Below are 16,656 nucleotides of genomic sequence, written 5' to 3'. Positions count from 1 at the left end.
ATTCTACAAATTCTGGCCGAGACGTTAACGGTGAAAAGTGTTTACCACCCTCCCCACTCCCTCAAGCACCTCAGTCCCGGGGCTGTCCACTGCAACATGCTCCGGCTCTTTTCTTTCAAGAGGCCCAACCAGGAGGCTTTACATAAGCACAGGCTCCGGGGTCCCAGCCAGACAATATTATGACCACAGAATGAACCTCTTTCTGGTATAGTACCTTGTACGCAACTTTATAGACGGCAAAGTGCAATCAGTAAGGATCCTAGCAGTAAGGGATGGGGCAGCGTGACTGGCAAGAGTGGAGAACTGTTGCCATTCCTAGGCCAGAGGGAGCTGGGAAAAGATTGGTTTCTAGAATGTGAACAGATGGAGAGGCTACCTGACCAGAGACATCACCTTTGAGAATGGGATGCAGCCCACCTGTGGTTACACCTCAGGCAGGCACCTGGGGGGAGGAAGAGTCCAACCTCTCTCTCCTCCCACCCTCTGAGCTCCTGTCCTTGCTGGAACTCAATGAGAGCCAGAGGGCAAGGACACCCACATGGATCATCCCCCCAGGACATAGAGCAGAATGGAGAACGGGGGATAGGCAAACCAGGTGACCTCGTCAGGAGAGTTAAAGCATAGTGCCCCAGTTTCAAATATTTGAGGCGCCACTAATAAAGTCCGTTCATCTCTAGATGCCTCAATTTCCTCATCTTTAAAATGGAAATGATGACAACAATATATTGGTTTGCTCTAAGCATTCATAAAATGTTTAGACTAGTGCCTGACACCTGGTCAGTGCTTATAAATGTTCTTACAGAAGAATGTTCATAAATGTTTTTATAGAAGAAACTGAAGTTCAGACAAGGCAAGTGATTTACTCAAGCTCCTGCTGTCAGAAGGGGCACAATCAAAACCAGAATCCAGACCTTATTGTTCTTGTCTGAACACTCCTATCTCTCCTTTAAGCTGTGTCTTCCACTCTCTTCTTCAGAATCAACAGAATAATTACTAAATTGACTAATAGTTAATTCTGTAAGCACATTCTGAATCTTAGTGCTGTTTGTTAATTTGGGGGGTATTTGCATTTTCTCCCAACTTTATTGAGATACAATTGACATATGACATTGTGTAAGTTTAAAGTATACAACCTATTGATCTGATACACTTAGGTATTGCAATAGTGTTAACTCACATCTCCATCTCGTAGCACAATTACCATTTCTTTTTTGTGGTAAGAACATTTAAGATCTACTCTCTTAGCAACGGTTGATCATACTTTTCAAAAATTTATTCACAGAGGACTGGAAAATGTTTCTCCTATTCTCTGTAACTTAATGCAAATAGGAACCTGTACCTTCACAACTGCGTAGAGAAGAGGAAGAGAGAACAGCTCTCTCTTCCTCTCTGTCCACCATGTGAGGACACAATGAGAAGGCAGCTGTCTGCAAGCTAGGGAAAAGGCCCTCATCAGGAACTGAATCTGCCGGCACCTTGATCTTGGACTTCCCAGCCTCCAGAAATGTGGGGAATAAATGTCTGTTGTTTAAGCTATCCAGCTATTTTGTTATGGCAGCCTAAGATAACTAATACAAGATCTTCTGTCCATTTTAAATTGGAATATTTATCTTTTTATTATTGAGTTGTAAGAGTTCTTTATATATTCTAGATACAAGTCCCTTTGCAAACTGTCACTTTCATCTAAGATGCCACCATCTCTCGTTTGGACTAATTACCCCATCTTCCTGCTTCTACTCTAAATCTCTGTATAGCATTCCCCACACAGCAGTCAGAGTAATTAATTTTAAATATACATCAGATTGTGTCATTCCTCTGCTCAAAATCCCTTACAGCTTCTCTTCTGATCCAGAATAAAATCCAAAGTCTTTACCTTGTGGACAAGCCCCAACTGATGTTGCCTCTGACCCCTGCTCAGTCTTTATTTCTCCCTTCTTCCCGTTGCTTACCCTGCTCCAGGCACAGTGGTCACTCTGCTCTTTCCTAAGCAGGCCAAGCAAGCTACTACCTCTGAGCCTCTGTACTTGCTATTACAATAAGAAGCCAGCCAAGAGAAGCTCAAGAGAAAGTACTGTAGGCAGAGGGAAGGTCTAGAACAGTTAGGCTGAAAGTGAGACTGACATGTCCAAAGAACAAAAAGATGTTTAGTGTGGATACAGCAAGTGGAGAAGAGGCAGTAGGTGACACAGATGGACAGTTCAGTCAGGCTTTGTAAGGCAGGGTAAGGACTTGGGATTTCACCACAATACAATTATGGGAAACCACTGGAGGTTTTTAAGCAGGAGAGTAACATCTGATTTAAGTTGTAAAAGCATTGTTCAGGATGGGTAGACAGTGGCCACAAGCTTGGAGGCAGGAAGAAAATTAGGATGCCTTACTCTTATCCACTCAAATGTCTCCACTCTACTCCCAACTAGTCTTCTACTTACGCAGATTCTCTGCCCTATATTCTCTTCATTTTCCCCAGATGCAAGCTCTTCCATGAATGAATGATTGAATGAATGAACGAGTTTGCATCTTAACATTAATATACCAAAGGAGCTTATTCACGTTCAAGAAGCACTTAGTGAGCATTAAAGAAATTTTGAAAGGCACAATACTCTGCTGTGGTTAGTATACACGTGACCAAGACACTCTCCTTGCCTTTAAGAAGCTTTTTTAGTTCATTGAGGAAGACACTACACCTGTAACTAAAACACCAGCAAGAAGGGTTACAAGTAAAAGAGTTACAGGTAAAGTTCTATAGAGAGTTCAAAGGATTGGATGATCACTTCCAGGTAGAAAAATCACAGAAAAAGTCCTATTTGAATAGAGTAAGACTTGAATAGGTGAAAATGGTTAGAAAGTGCATTTTAGGTCGATGAAAAGAAACTGATGTCGAATCTGGGAGCAGAATAAGATATTAAAGATCATTTAGTCCAAAACTGATTTTCCATGAGTGTATCAAATTATTTTATGGTCAATCATAAATATAGAGAACAGACTTGGTTGCCGGGGGAGGGAAGGATTGGGAGTTTGGGATTAGCAGCTGCAAACTATTATATATAGGATGACTAAACAAGGTCCCACTGTATAGCACAGGGAACTGCACTCAATATCCTGTGATGAACCATAATGGAAACGAATATGAAAAAGAATATATATGTATAACTGAATCACTTTGCTGTACAGCAGAAATTAACACAACATTGTAAATCAACTATACTTCAATAAATTTTTTTTAACGATTTTACGGTCCAACAAGTACTCTTTCAACTTCACGCTTTCCCATAAAACCGTATATGCAGTTTGGTAATGAGACTGCTACACTGAAGAGCCTCAAAACTGTGGTGTAAACCTCCAGGCTATGGCTGGACCAGTGATAAAAATACATATAACAGATAGTCAGGCGTGGAAGAGAAAACGTCGGGACTATTTGTGAAAGTCTGCTCCATTTACCCCATAATGTTTCTGGCGCTCTTCTATCTGTTCTTCTCTCTACGGAATCTACTTTCATGCTTGTATAAAGAGAGCTGATGAAATTTAACTTCTGCTTGTCTTGGAAGCTGAGCTAAGTCAATAATAAACATGTACTTTGGAATTTTGTCTATTTGAACATTCACACCTGCTGCTAGACTTTTAAAAAATCTCAGAAGTTTTAGGCTAGCATAAAGGAAAATCATTATGATATTCACCAGAGAGAAAAAAATTATTGATTTTTAAACTTTGAGTTGACAAAGTCAATAGAGTATGTTCAAAGAAAAATCAGTGAGTTGCTACAGTCGTGGCTCAGTAACACTGGACTTGAACATGGACTGATAATGGGTATTTATCTTTAACATTCACATGAAGATCGTGTCTGCAAACCTCAGCAGTTTCAGGATACTGCCAGATAAAGATGTTTTCATTTACGTTTCAATTTTCACTGCTAAATCGCATCCCTTACGGATCAAGGATGCATACATTTTCGGGGCTAGAAGATTAGGCAGAAAAGTCATTACAATTCTTTCTGTGTCCAGTCTGGGTTGACAAGAAGTCCTCGGCGTTTTTTTCTGACAGTGTTGCTTTGGAGACAACAAAAAGTTAAATCAGAGATATGGGGATATATGTTTTTGTATAGCTGATACACTTTGTTATACAGCAGAAACTAACACACCATTGTAAAGCAATTATACTCCAATAAAGGTGTTAAAAAAAAAAAAGTTAAATCAATAAGTATTCCAAAGACAGTCCTTTATACCTAGCATATCAGTAACTATGGGTGTTAGGGAAAAAGTAAAAGAGGTAGTTTCTGCCTTTAGGAAATGTACACACTTGTTGGAAAGTTTATGTGTGTATCTATATACTATGAGAAAGAGCCAGAATGAGAGAAAGAGAGACATGGAAGCAAAATATAGACAAATATTTAGCAAAATATAGCATTTGTACTACAGACATTAGGAAGGGAGAAGAAATTGTGAGCAGGAGTTAATCAGAGCAGGCTTCATAGAGGAGAGGGTAGGATTCAAGTAGTTATAGTAGAGAAGAGAAAGTATTCCACATAAAGAGAGCCAGAATGAGAGAAAGAGAGACATGGAAGCAAAATATAGACAAATATTTAGCAAAATATAGCATTTGTACTACAGACATTAGGAAGGGAGAAGAAACTGTGAGCAGGAGTTAATCAGAGCAGGCTTCATAGAGGAGAGGGTAGGATTCAAGTAGTTACAGTAGAGAAGAGAAAGTATTTCCACATAAAGAGACTGGCACAGCAAAGACACTAAGATAGTCCCTCCTTTTTTATTAATCCACTCAACATTTATTAAGCACTTCGCACCAGGACTGCTAACCAGTAGTTTCAAAGATGAGCTGAAAGATGAAACCATGCTCTCTCCCTTCACGGGAGCGGCTTAGGAGCCATTCAATCTTCTAACCCAGTATCTACCTCTGCAATCAGATTTTCTGAACGTTTATTAAAAGGTTGAAGCTTCTGCTACTTTCTCAATGCATCTTCTTTTTTTAAAACCCTCTATCCAGTTCACCTGTATTCTCGTATCTTTCGTGAGATTGTTCTCCACCTGCTGCTCTCACAGTCCACAGCACCAGCAGTTCTGGGAGCAAACACTAGAAACCCAGCCGAGGTGTGTGGGCTGATGAAGCTCAGCAATGAAATGACCCATAACCAGAGCCACCCAAGTTCAGTTAAAGGATGATTGTGATTTGGAGCAGCCAAGGACCACTGCCGTCTGACAGTGGGGAAACTGACTCCTTGGAGAAAATCAGGATAATGACCTGCCAGCCCCTGCCAACTGGAACTAAGTGTGGGCAGATAGAAAAGGACTCCTCTCCCTGCCCTGAACCCTGAACAGTTAGGCTCACATCCATTCCAAGAGCAAGGGCAGCTCCAGAGAACATTGTGAAATGGGTCTTTGGTCATCAGTGCCCTATTACTCTCTTATTTGATTCTCCTTTAGAGGCTCCTTCTCTGTCCAATTCTCCGTTTCTTCAGGCCAGTCACAGGCTTCCCAGAGCCTCCTCCCCAAAGTGGGTGGACTTTTCCTTTGCCCACATGGAGGCATGTGAGCATGGCTGGAGATAATCAAGCAATTGGACAGGTCAGTTTCTGTATATTCATCATAATCTTCTACTTCAATAGGAAAAGAGAAGTCATCTCCCCTTCCCACCATGAAATTCCCCACCCACCTGCATATACATGTTCATCATCTCCTCTCCTACCATTTCAACACAGAGCTGTTGTTAAGAGCATGGAGTTAGACTACAAAGGTTCAAGGCCTGGCTCTACTACTCAGTAGCAATGTGATCTTGGATAAATTGTTTAGCCTCTCTGGGCCTCAGATTCCCTGAGAGTAAAATAGGGGGAATTTTAGAACCACCTCAGCAGGTTGTTGTGAACTTATAAGGGAAAGCCAAGGACCATTACATGATCCATAAAGCAAACTCTAAGTTTATTTGCCAGGCAAGGGAACATGCACCAGTGAAGAAAGAAGTTCACTGAGGTGGGGAGGGAGGTGTATATATAAATAAATAAAGGGGCAGGTGGGGCTCACAGTGGTTATACTAATTAAGAATAATAAGTAGGGGCTTCCCTGCTGGTGCAGTGGTTGAGAATCTGCCTGCCAATGCAGGGGACACGGGTTCGAGCCCTGGTCTGGGAAAATCCCACATGCCGCGGAGCAACTGGGCCCGTGAGCCACAATTACTGAGCCTGCGCGTCTGGAGCCTGTGCTCTGCACCAAGAGAGGCCGCGATAGCGAGAGGCCCGCGCGCCGTGATGAAGAGTGGCCCCCGCTTGCCACAACTAGAGAAAGCCCTCGCACAGAAACGAAGACCCAACACAGCCATAAATAAATAAATGAATAAATTTAAAAATAAAAAATAATAACAATAATAATAAGTAGGAATGTACTCTTATTCAGAGGATTAAATTGTTTAATCCATGGTAAAGCATTTGAAACATTGCCTGGCATATAATAAACCCTCAAAAATGTTACCTTTCATTATTTATTACTAAACTGTTCTGAATCTTGTTCCTTAACCATCTCAGGGATTCTACTCTTGAATTTTCAGTTCTCTCCGTCTCTACTGGATCATTCCCGTTAGCATTCAAATATATTCTACAACCTCCATACATAAGCCTTCTCTCTTACTTAGTAAAGATGAAGATGGAATCTTAAATTCAATGGTGAAAAGATAGATTTATATTATAAATGATTTGGAGAAAACGGGGAGCCATCTAAAAATAAAACCAAAGTTGTATCAGTACTTCCCACTTTACACCAGGAAAATCTCCTATTGGATCAAAGATCTCAGTTTAAATAATGAAACTATAAATATACTGCAAGAAATCATGAGAGAATTCTTTAATAAACTCAGAGTGGGAAAAGCCTTCTTAACTATGACACAAAACTCAAGGGCCATAAACAAAAAGATTTATAATTTTTTTTTTCCCCCGCACCGCACGGCATGTGGGATCTTAGGTCCCTGACCAGGAATCGAACCTGCACCCCCTGCAGTGGAAGCGTGGACTCAACCACTGGACCGCCAGGGAAGTCCCAAGATTTATAAATTTGACAATATAAAAATCAAACATTTCTGCAAGGCAAAAGCCACCATAAACAAATTCAAAAGACAAACAACAAACTGGGAAAATAAATTCCAAAGATAACAAACTGGGAAAACACATTTACATCGTTATACTGCAAACAAAGGGGTACTTTTCCTATAGCATGTATAAAGTGCTAAGAAAAAAAACCAATAACTCACTTTTTTGAATGGACAACAATCCCCAAAAAAGGAAATACAAATATCTTTTAAATATAAAAAGATGTTCAATCTCACTCATAATTAAAGAATACAAATTAAAATTAACCAGAGCTACCATTTTTCACTTACCAGATTAGCAAAGGTCAAAAGCTAGATAATACTCTGTTAATGAAGTTATGGGGAAAGAAAATCCCGCGATAGCTGCTCGCCCCTTACCCACCGGCTGCCGGTTCCAGCATGGTCGACGACGCGGGTGCCGCCGAGGCTCTGGGGGACAGGCTGCTGGGGTTCCCACTTCCGCCGCCACGGATTCGCTCCCGGCCGTGGTGGTTTCCTGTGCAGGAGCTGAGGAACCGCTGGTGTTTTCTTTGGAGGCGTGGCTGGCCGACTCGATCTTCCGCCCAGACCGAGACGTGGTTCCGGAAATGGAGTGGATGAGCCAGGCCCTGCTGATGGTGGACGCAGTTCACGCCGGGAAGTTGGTGGAAATCACCGGCTTCGGGCGGCCGGCTGTCCAGCGCCGGGTGAAGAGCGTGCTCCTGAGCCTGGCGTCGAGTCACCGGGAGCAGCGCGCCCGAGCTGAGAAGATGGAACAACGCGAGGAGTTCTTGAAGGCCCAGGCACCGGGTCCCCAGGTCCCCCAGCGTCCTGTTGCGTAAGTGCTGTCAGGAGCATGAGAACAGTTCTCCTTCTGCTACTAAAGTTCAAGAGAAGCAAATATCCTTAAATCTATGCATTTATTTTTTTCCTGTATCTTGATGGATAGTGGTTTGATTATTTTGCTGCTGATTATTTTGCTGATTAATTTACATTCCTATGAGCAATGGTTATTGCTCATAGGAATGTAAATTCGTGCAACTATGAAGAATTTAGCATTATCATCCAAAATCATAACTGTTCATCCCTTTGATCCAGCAAATTCTTTTTATTTATTTATTTGAATTTTATTTTTTTTATACAGCAGGTTCTTACTAGTTATCTATTTTAAACATGTTAGTGTATACACATCAGCAAATTCTACTTAGAGAAATTTATCCTGCAAATTACACATACACACACACCCCCCCAAAACAACACATATATAAGGTTATTCATTGCAACATTGTTTGTAAGTTAAAAGCATTAGAAATAAGTGGAAGTCTTTTGGTATTTGGGTTTTTTGTTTTATAAATTTATTTTATTATTTATTTATTTATTTGTGGCTGTGCGCGGGCTTTCTCTAGTTGCGGTGAGCAGGGGCTACTCTTCGTTGTGGTGCGTGGGCGTCTCGTTGCAGTGGTTTCACTTGTTGCAGAGCACAGGCTCTAGGCGCACGGGCTTCAGTAGTTGTGGCACATGGGCTCAGTAGTTGTGGCGCACGGGCTTAGTTGCTCCGCTGCCTGTGGGATCTTCCTGGACCAGGGCTCGAACCCGTGTCCCCTGCATTGGCAGGTGGATTCTTAACCACTGTGCCACCAGGGAAGTCCCTTTTTTTTTTTTTTAAGAGAAAGAATCTTCTGAAATTTTAGACTTTTAGGAAATAAAATTGCTTGATATGAAGAAATTCTTATTACTCTGAGGTTGAGCAATTCTATCAATTTCATTTGTTTTTCTCCTGTTAAATTCAAGTAAAGAAAAATTGAATGCTTTTTATTTTTGAAAAGCATTTATAATGAGATCCTATTTTTTTTTTAATAATTTTATTTATTTATTTTTGGCTGCATTGGGTCTTCGTTGCTGCTCACGGGCTTCCTCTAGTTGCGGCGAGCGGGGGCTGCCCTTCGTGGCGGTGTGCGGGCTTCTCATTGCGGTGGCTTCTCTCATTGCGGAGCACGGGCTCTAGGCGCGCGGGCTTCAGTAGTTGTGGCCCGCGGGCTCTAGAGTGCAGGCTCAGTAATTGTGGCACAAGGGCTTAGTTGCTCCGCGGCATGTGGGATCTTCCCGGACGAGAGCTCGAACCCGTGTCCCCTGCATTGGCAGGCGGATTCTTAACCACTGTGCCACCAGGGAAGCCCTCCGAGATCCTATTTTTATAGAATTATATCTATACATACATAAGGATACATATAAAGAGAGATGATGACAAAGATCTTGTCTGCCAAAAGTTGATGTTTATTTCTGGGTAGTTGATAGTGGGTTTTGCTTTGCTTGGTTTTTTGTTTTTTACTTTCTTCTTTAACTTTTCTATAGTACTTAATTTTTTGTGGTAAGCATGAATCAGTTTACAAAACCCATACTTTTTAAATGGGTGTCTGCCTTCTGAGCTATCACAGGGTATGGCTGGGGAGAGGGAAGTTGACCAGAAGGCCCACTGATCATGGGTCTCACATTTTACAAAGACAAGAAACTCAGATTTTTCAATGTTCTCTCCAAAATGAAGATGCACATATTGTAACTGAGATACACTGACAAAATTAAACGTTTAAAACATAGCACATTTTCTTCTTTTTAAAATTATACCTGGAGCCTCAAGATGTCCATGCCTCTTTCACACCCTGAGAAGCCCTGCATACATTATTCAAAGTTAAGAAATGCCAATTGCACACAATGGGAAGGATAGGACCCAGAGGAGGAATCCTGGTTCTCCCTTCTACGTCCTAGATTATGCCCTGTTTTGAGCTTTCTACCAGGCAAATACTATGCAATCCTGATACTGTCATCTACAGAGCTGCAAGCATTGAACAAAACTAGTCCTGGTTAGGTAATGCACAGATCTCTTTGTGTTATGATGCTCATAGCTGATTACTTGCTTAGATTTGGCTTGACTTTGGTCTGCCTTTGATCTGATCACTCAATTCCTAATTTTACTACTTGACTTCAGCAAAAACTCACTGCTTTTCTTACTAGATCTATGATTAAATTATCCGCATTTTTTTTAAACTTACATCACATCTATGGGTATCAGTTCCTACTTATTCCTTGCCTCACTGTTTCTTAACCCCTGGCTGGCTGTAGTAGTGTGATATTGGACAAAATGGACCAAGAAAGCAGTGCAACTCACTTGCTTATTAAAGTTTCTATAGCAGTGAAAAGTGAAAAGGATTCATGAGAGTGTTGAGAAATTCTGGCCAGATCAACATTCAGGTTGATGAAACTGAGAGCCTCGTGGGAAGCTGGTCCTGGGACTCATGGATTCTCCCTGCCCGTAAGGTGTGATAGAAATAGTTTTAGAAATAGAAATAGAATCAAGTGATCAGATCAAAGGCAGACTTACCCTACAAGGAATCCTAAAGAGACTCCTTCAAATGAGGTAAAAAGACCTTAGACAGTAACTCTAATTCTCACAAAGAAACAAAGAGCACCAGTAAAGGTAGCTACATAGGTAAATATATATAAAAGACAGCATAAGTTTATCCTTGTTAGTAACTTTTTCCTTCTGTATGATTTAAAAGATAGCTGCATAAAGCAATAATTATAAAACTGTTGATGGGCTTATAATTCATAAAGATGTATAGTTGTAGGACAATAGTAACATAAAAAAAAGAAGAGAAAAGGAGTGATACTGAAGTAGAAAAAAAATTGGAGAAAATAAATAAAATACAATAAATCCTAGCTCTGCTAGTTGTGTAAGCTTGAGCAATTTTTTTACCCCATCCTGAGTCTCAGTATTCTCCATACAGAGTATAATATTTACCTTATGCTTAAGTAAAATAATATTTATTTTATAAGGTTGTTGAATGGATTAGTGAAAACAATTCTCTGGAAACATTTTGCACAATGATTTGCACAGGTGCTCAATAAATGCTAGAACTGCTTCTTCTGAGTAAGGGATACTTAGCAGTTTATTATACTACTTTCTCGACTTTTCTGTATCTTGAAAATTTTTTACAGTAAGGAAAAAATTTTAGTACCAGCTTCTTTCCTTTTATGGTCTTTTCTTTGCTTCTTTCTGATTTAACCTATAATTTGATGAATGAGCCTAGAGAAAGAGGAGGTTAACTCTAAATGACTAAGTTATCTCCACAAGTATTTTCTTAGGGGATGCAAGCAGATGAAACATGAATTAGGAAGTTCTCAACTCCACTTTGCACAGAGGTATGTCACATAAATTTAAAATGCAAAAATCCAGATTAACGAAGACAATTGTTTGTCTTTGTCCCCTGTTCTCTGGGACAGCCGCCAATGATACACACTTCGTGGTCCCCATGTCTTTGTATAATCCCCAACCCGGAAGTGTGGGCTGGATCTAACAAGTCACGTCTAATAAATAGAATGCAATAAAGGTGATGGGGTGTCACTTCTGAGATTAAGTTATAAACAATTGTGACTCTGTCTTGATGGTTTTCTCTCTCTCTCTGGCTCTGCTCACTTGCTTGCTCTGGTGAAGCAAATGTCCATATTGTGAGCTACCCTATGGAGTGACCCACAAGCAAGGAACTGTAGGAAGCCTCTGGCCAAAATCCACGTGTGTGAACTTGGAAATGAATCCATTTCCAGTTGACCTGGAGATGACTAGCTCTGCTGACACCTTGATAGTAGAAAGCCTAAACCACAGGACCCAGATAAGCAGCACCAGATGCCTGACCCAGAGACTGAGAGATAATAAATGTTGCTTTAAGCTGCTAAATGTTGGGGTAATTTTTTATACAACAACATACAACTAATACACCTGTTTCTTGACAAAAGGAATCACTGTAGAATGTCTATAAAGATCTTCTATGGATTCAAAATATGATAAGCCTTTCCAGAAATCAACTTGCACAAATTTTTTTGGAACACTTCTTTTGCAGAAAGCATATTTATATATGCTTTATAGGAGTTATATAAGAGTAAATAGGAGTCACACTGACCATCCAGAACATTCTTATAAAATTTAAAGTTAAAATTTAAGGTTACCTTGAGATTCTCCTTGTCTATTTGTTTTTCCCAGTCACTGTTATTGTCCCAGTTCCTCTACATAAAATTAATTTGTTAAAAAGAAGGAGGAGCAAGAAGAGGAAGAAGAGGAGAAGGAAGAGGAAGAGGAGAAAAAAAAAGAAGAAGAAGCAACCAGAGAGGTCATCAAGTTTTCATTGGCCAGAAGAGATTTACAAACCAGACTTGTAAAAATACTTTGCATGCCAAGAAGATTCACTGAGAAAAGTAATTTCCTACATTGATGGCTATTCTCTACCTGAATCATGAAGACACCTCCTGAATTTTCTGGAACAGTCTCAATTTCAAATCTTCTGCTCCACTTTCCCCTAAGTCAGCTTGTACTTGACAAAATCACATGTGCTGATTTTGGTTTGGAAATAATGGGTCTCTAAAATCCTGAATTGCTCTTGAACTAGGCTTGTGTCATTGGTGGGCACAGTATATCAACTCACCTACTAATTATTCACTGAGATCCTTTGATAGCTTCAGCGCTCTGCTATGACAGTCAAAAGAAGGAGCGGAATCTTACAGAAGCCTCTAGCGTATTTGGGGAGACTGAACAGCATATATGAAGGTACAGAGCAATCAATTAAATGGCTTCTGGATGTAAGAGGTAACTCAGTAGTTCAGAAAAGGAAGGGATCCTTGAGAACTAAAGAAATCTTAGGAGTCGTCATGGAGGAGGAGGAGGACTTGAGATGGAACAAAGGAAGAGTTGACTTCATTTTTGCTGTTCAGAAGTACAAGGTGGGACCCAATGAAATCACAGAACAATTAAGAAAAGAGAACACATATGGAGGCGTACCTCAAAGGTAGGTTGAATATGAAGAATGTTCCTAGTCCAGTGCTATGTATCGGATCATTGTAATAATGTTAATCACTCCTTTAATGCCTGTTACTTGCCAAGCACTATGTTAAGCACTACACACTTACTATCTCATTTACTCTTTTTTTTTTTTTTAATTTTTATTGGAGTATAGTTGCTTTACAATATTGTATTAGTTTCTACTGTACAGCAAAGTGAATCATCATTTACTCTTTATAAATAAGACTCTTATTATTCTTTACAGACAAGAACACTGAGGGGCCCAGAGAAGTTAAATAACTCACCTGAGGTCACAAGCTAATATGTGGCAGAGCCAAGATTTGTAATAGGGAGGAACAAGTCTGACTCCATATTGGATCTGTTTCTTTTACTTTAACCTTTGTTTTCTATTGCTTTTGCTACAAGTTAAGAATGTTGCCTGTAGCCTGAAATATACAGGACAGCCCATTCTCAAAGCTCTGACCTTTAAAAGTGTAAGACTTTTCCATTGATATAGAGATTTAAAAGTTGCACAACAGCACATTTGTCTTATTGGAGGTTTACAGGAACATCATGACCTGACCTACATGGACAGCTGCTAGAACAAAGGATTCTGACACCAAGAAGTTTGCAACAACTAACCATGCCCCTCCCCTTTAGTATAAAAGAAGCCTGAATTCTAACTTGGGTAAGATAGTTCTTTAGGACACTAGTTCATCATCTTCTCTGACGCCTGGCTTTCCAGATAAAGTCACTATTCCTTGCCCCAAAAACTTATCTCTCAACTTATTGGCCTGTTGTGTGGTGAGCAGTACAAGCTTGGACTCAGCAACTGATTCAAGTCCAGGTATGACTGACACCAAAGGTCAAGCTCCTAGCCATGATGCTATCCTAAAATTGAGTACAGAAAACTGCCCAAGAAACATTAGTTCTGAAACTCTTCTGCAAACTCTTCATAGGTAAGTGTCCCACCTGGCCAACCTGAGAGTTCCATCTAATGGGTAGTGAGGCCAGATCAAGTGCAGGGGTACTGCACAGTGTAGGAAGCACATACCCTTCCAGTCTTGGCCACACTACTCTCCAGCTGTGGAACTCCTGCAAAGCCACTGACTCTTACTTTCCCTGTGTGGTCTTTAAGGTCACGGTCACCTCTAAACTCTATGTGCAGTATTTGTTATGCATGCAAAAGGCTTACTTCTCATGACTACACCAAAAATATCCTAACACAATGGTGGGATGTATTGATTTCAAACATCCTTTTTTTGTAGCTCTGAGCTACTAACCTACCACCTAATAAACATGCCTTTGTTCTCCTTGGATGTAACAACAAACGCACATAAGTAATTGCATTAAAAATTATGTGTCATCAGGGCTTCCCTGGTGGCGCAGTGGTTGAGAATCTGCCTGCTAATGCAGGGGACACGGGTTCGAGCCCTGGTCTGGGAAGATCCCACATGCCACGGAGCAAATGGGCCCGTGAGCCACAACTACTGAGCCTGCGCGTCTGGAGCCTGTGCTCCGCAACAAGAGAGGCCGCGAGAGTGAGAGGCCCGCGCACCGCGAAGAAGAGTGGCCCCCGCTTGCCGCAACTAGAGAAAAGCCCTCGCGTAGAAACAAAGACCCAACACGGCCAAAAATAAATATAAATAAATAAATTTTTTAAAAAAAATTATGTGTCATCAATTATTACTACTCACTTTGGGCTCAAGAATTGCAAAGCCTCAAGGCAAAATGGAAGCTCTAATTTATTTTGCAAAGAAGGTAAAAGACAAAAGACGTGTGAATTCTTAAGAAGCTAGAAGGAGGCTTGTTTCTATCACTCCTAATTCAACTCTCAAACCTCACCTGGTGGTGTTCAAAACATTTCTATGAAGGGGAAATATCTCACCATCTACAGAGACTTCAGTAGTCTTTTATCCCAAGGAAACTAAAATATTTCCTATTTTCATTAATTGGACATATCTTCACATTAGGTTATTGCTTTTTTCTGTTTTGCTTTGTGTTTCCCTGATTGGCTTATTGAGCTCAGTTTCACATAATCCTTCGAGCAATATCCCCAAAACGGCAGTGTTGTGTTTAACCTAGTTCTATGACAAAGTAAACTGCTTTCCTTCATACTTTAAATGGAAATGTTTTCTTACTGTTCTAATCCCCCATATTCATTTCTGGGATGTTATTCCTCATAAAAGCTCTTTCTCATTACAGACAATGAGAAGCATAGACAGCGTGGACCTCCTAACGTAGAGTGATGAGAATATTCTAGAGTAAATGTGGCTAGATCGCAGCTAGGTCTTCTACGTGTCAACATGCATATTAGGGGAAACTGGAATGGGGCTTGAATTTTATTCTCTTCCAGAATTTGGGATCTCATTCACTGCATTCTTCTATTTCAGAATTTGGAATACTGAGGGATACTATTAAGTCAGAAACTGAAGGGTTAGAGATTTTACCCTACTTGCAAGCTAACAAGTAAGGCTGCTATATACAGTTGTATATACATGACAGTGACAGAAGAATACACACCGTTTGGACATAGACAAAACTGTTTATTAATCACAACAAAATCAGCATCCAAAGCAATATCTTGCATCAGTTCCCAAAACCCCCATCCCCACAGAGTGACACAGTGGGGACCAGATGTCACCTAGGCAGTCACTGGTGTGCGTCGCAAGAGAGAAATCCCCAAATTAGGAAAAACTGATTTATATAGGGCTACTGCTGGCTTGCCCATTCTCCCCTCCAGAGAAATAAAGAGGTTTTATTTTTCCTCTGGAGTGTAAGCAAATCTCTCCAGGGAGAGGAAGAAGATTTTTACTAACCTGGAATGTGTCTAGGGAGGGAGACATTTCCAAGCTTTATTATCTCTAGCTTCCAAGGTCATTTGCTCTGCAAACATCCTTGAACCGATGGTCCAAAAAGTATAGGAAATGCCATGAAGAACTGCCTTCCAAAGCAGATAGGACTGGGGACGGAAAGTGAGTGCTGTCTCCAGAAAGCAATTTACCCCAGCAAAGCCCACGAGTCTTGGGCCTCCCTCCCAGACCAGCCCCGACCTGTGTGCTCTGGACTCCAGGCTGCCGGTTCACATCCCAACCCTAAATCAGGGAGAAGCTGAATCCCAGAACCTAGTGGACTCTCAGCTGAAAGCCAGAGAAGACCTGGCAGAGAGGGGGAAAAAATCCGTAAGACAGAAATCAGAATAATCAAATAATAGGTGGTACTTGGGAGAGAATGGTTTTTAGAGAATTTTCTAAGCGGATCTGAATGCCTCATTGGTTTCTTATATGATATGCATAGGCTTGCACAAGGCAGGGAAGAAACAGATTAAAGTGCCTGTCAGTTTAGACAATATCCCTGGAGTATAGAGATTGCTCAAAGAGCCCTCAGGTTAAGCCAAAGGAGAAATGATATTACCCAAGATGGGTTCAGGGTGGAAGAGAATTTATCCTGTAATGTCCATGTCCACAGTCCATACAGTCTGACTCTTTATTACGTAGACAGACCTGCCAGGAGGAGCTCGCATCAGCAGCCCCCATGATTATAACCAATTAAGATGCTTCATTAGTATATTTCCATTTCTCAGAGTGAAAAACTGGTGTGAAATGGGACAAGCTATCGTTGACAACCCAAGGTACCAATCAGTGTACTGCTTGGAAATATCGTAGTGGTTCTTTGGCGAGAATAGCTTTGAAACTGGGTTATGCTCTCAGCAACAAATCACCGAGTGTTCCTGAAAAATTGAAAGCATCTTGTCTGGGGAAGAGGCATTACTT

General features: G+C 40.8%; 1 protein-coding gene and 1 long non-coding RNA gene across 2 annotated transcripts in view; one reads left to right on the top strand and one right to left on the bottom strand.

Moving 5' to 3' along the window:
• The window catches only part of LOC130709110 (uncharacterized), a 151,772-nt gene that overhangs the window by 76,524 nt on the left and 58,592 nt on the right, over positions 1-16,656 (bottom strand). The gene's annotated exons all lie outside the window — the stretch shown is intronic.
• LOC103007245 (oocyte-expressed protein homolog) lies at positions 7,480-7,901 on the top strand. Its single transcript, XM_028161812.2, is given in 2 exon segments — positions 7,480-7,591; positions 7,594-7,901. Coding segments are annotated over 2 exon segments (420 nt in total).

This window comes from Balaenoptera acutorostrata, chromosome 10 (genome assembly GCF_949987535.1).
Source record: "Balaenoptera acutorostrata chromosome 10, mBalAcu1.1, whole genome shotgun sequence".
NCBI lineage: Eukaryota > Metazoa > Chordata > Mammalia > Artiodactyla > Balaenopteridae > Balaenoptera > Balaenoptera acutorostrata.
Note: the sequence above shows the minus strand (reverse complement) of the source record. Positions and strands in the feature narration are given on the sequence as shown.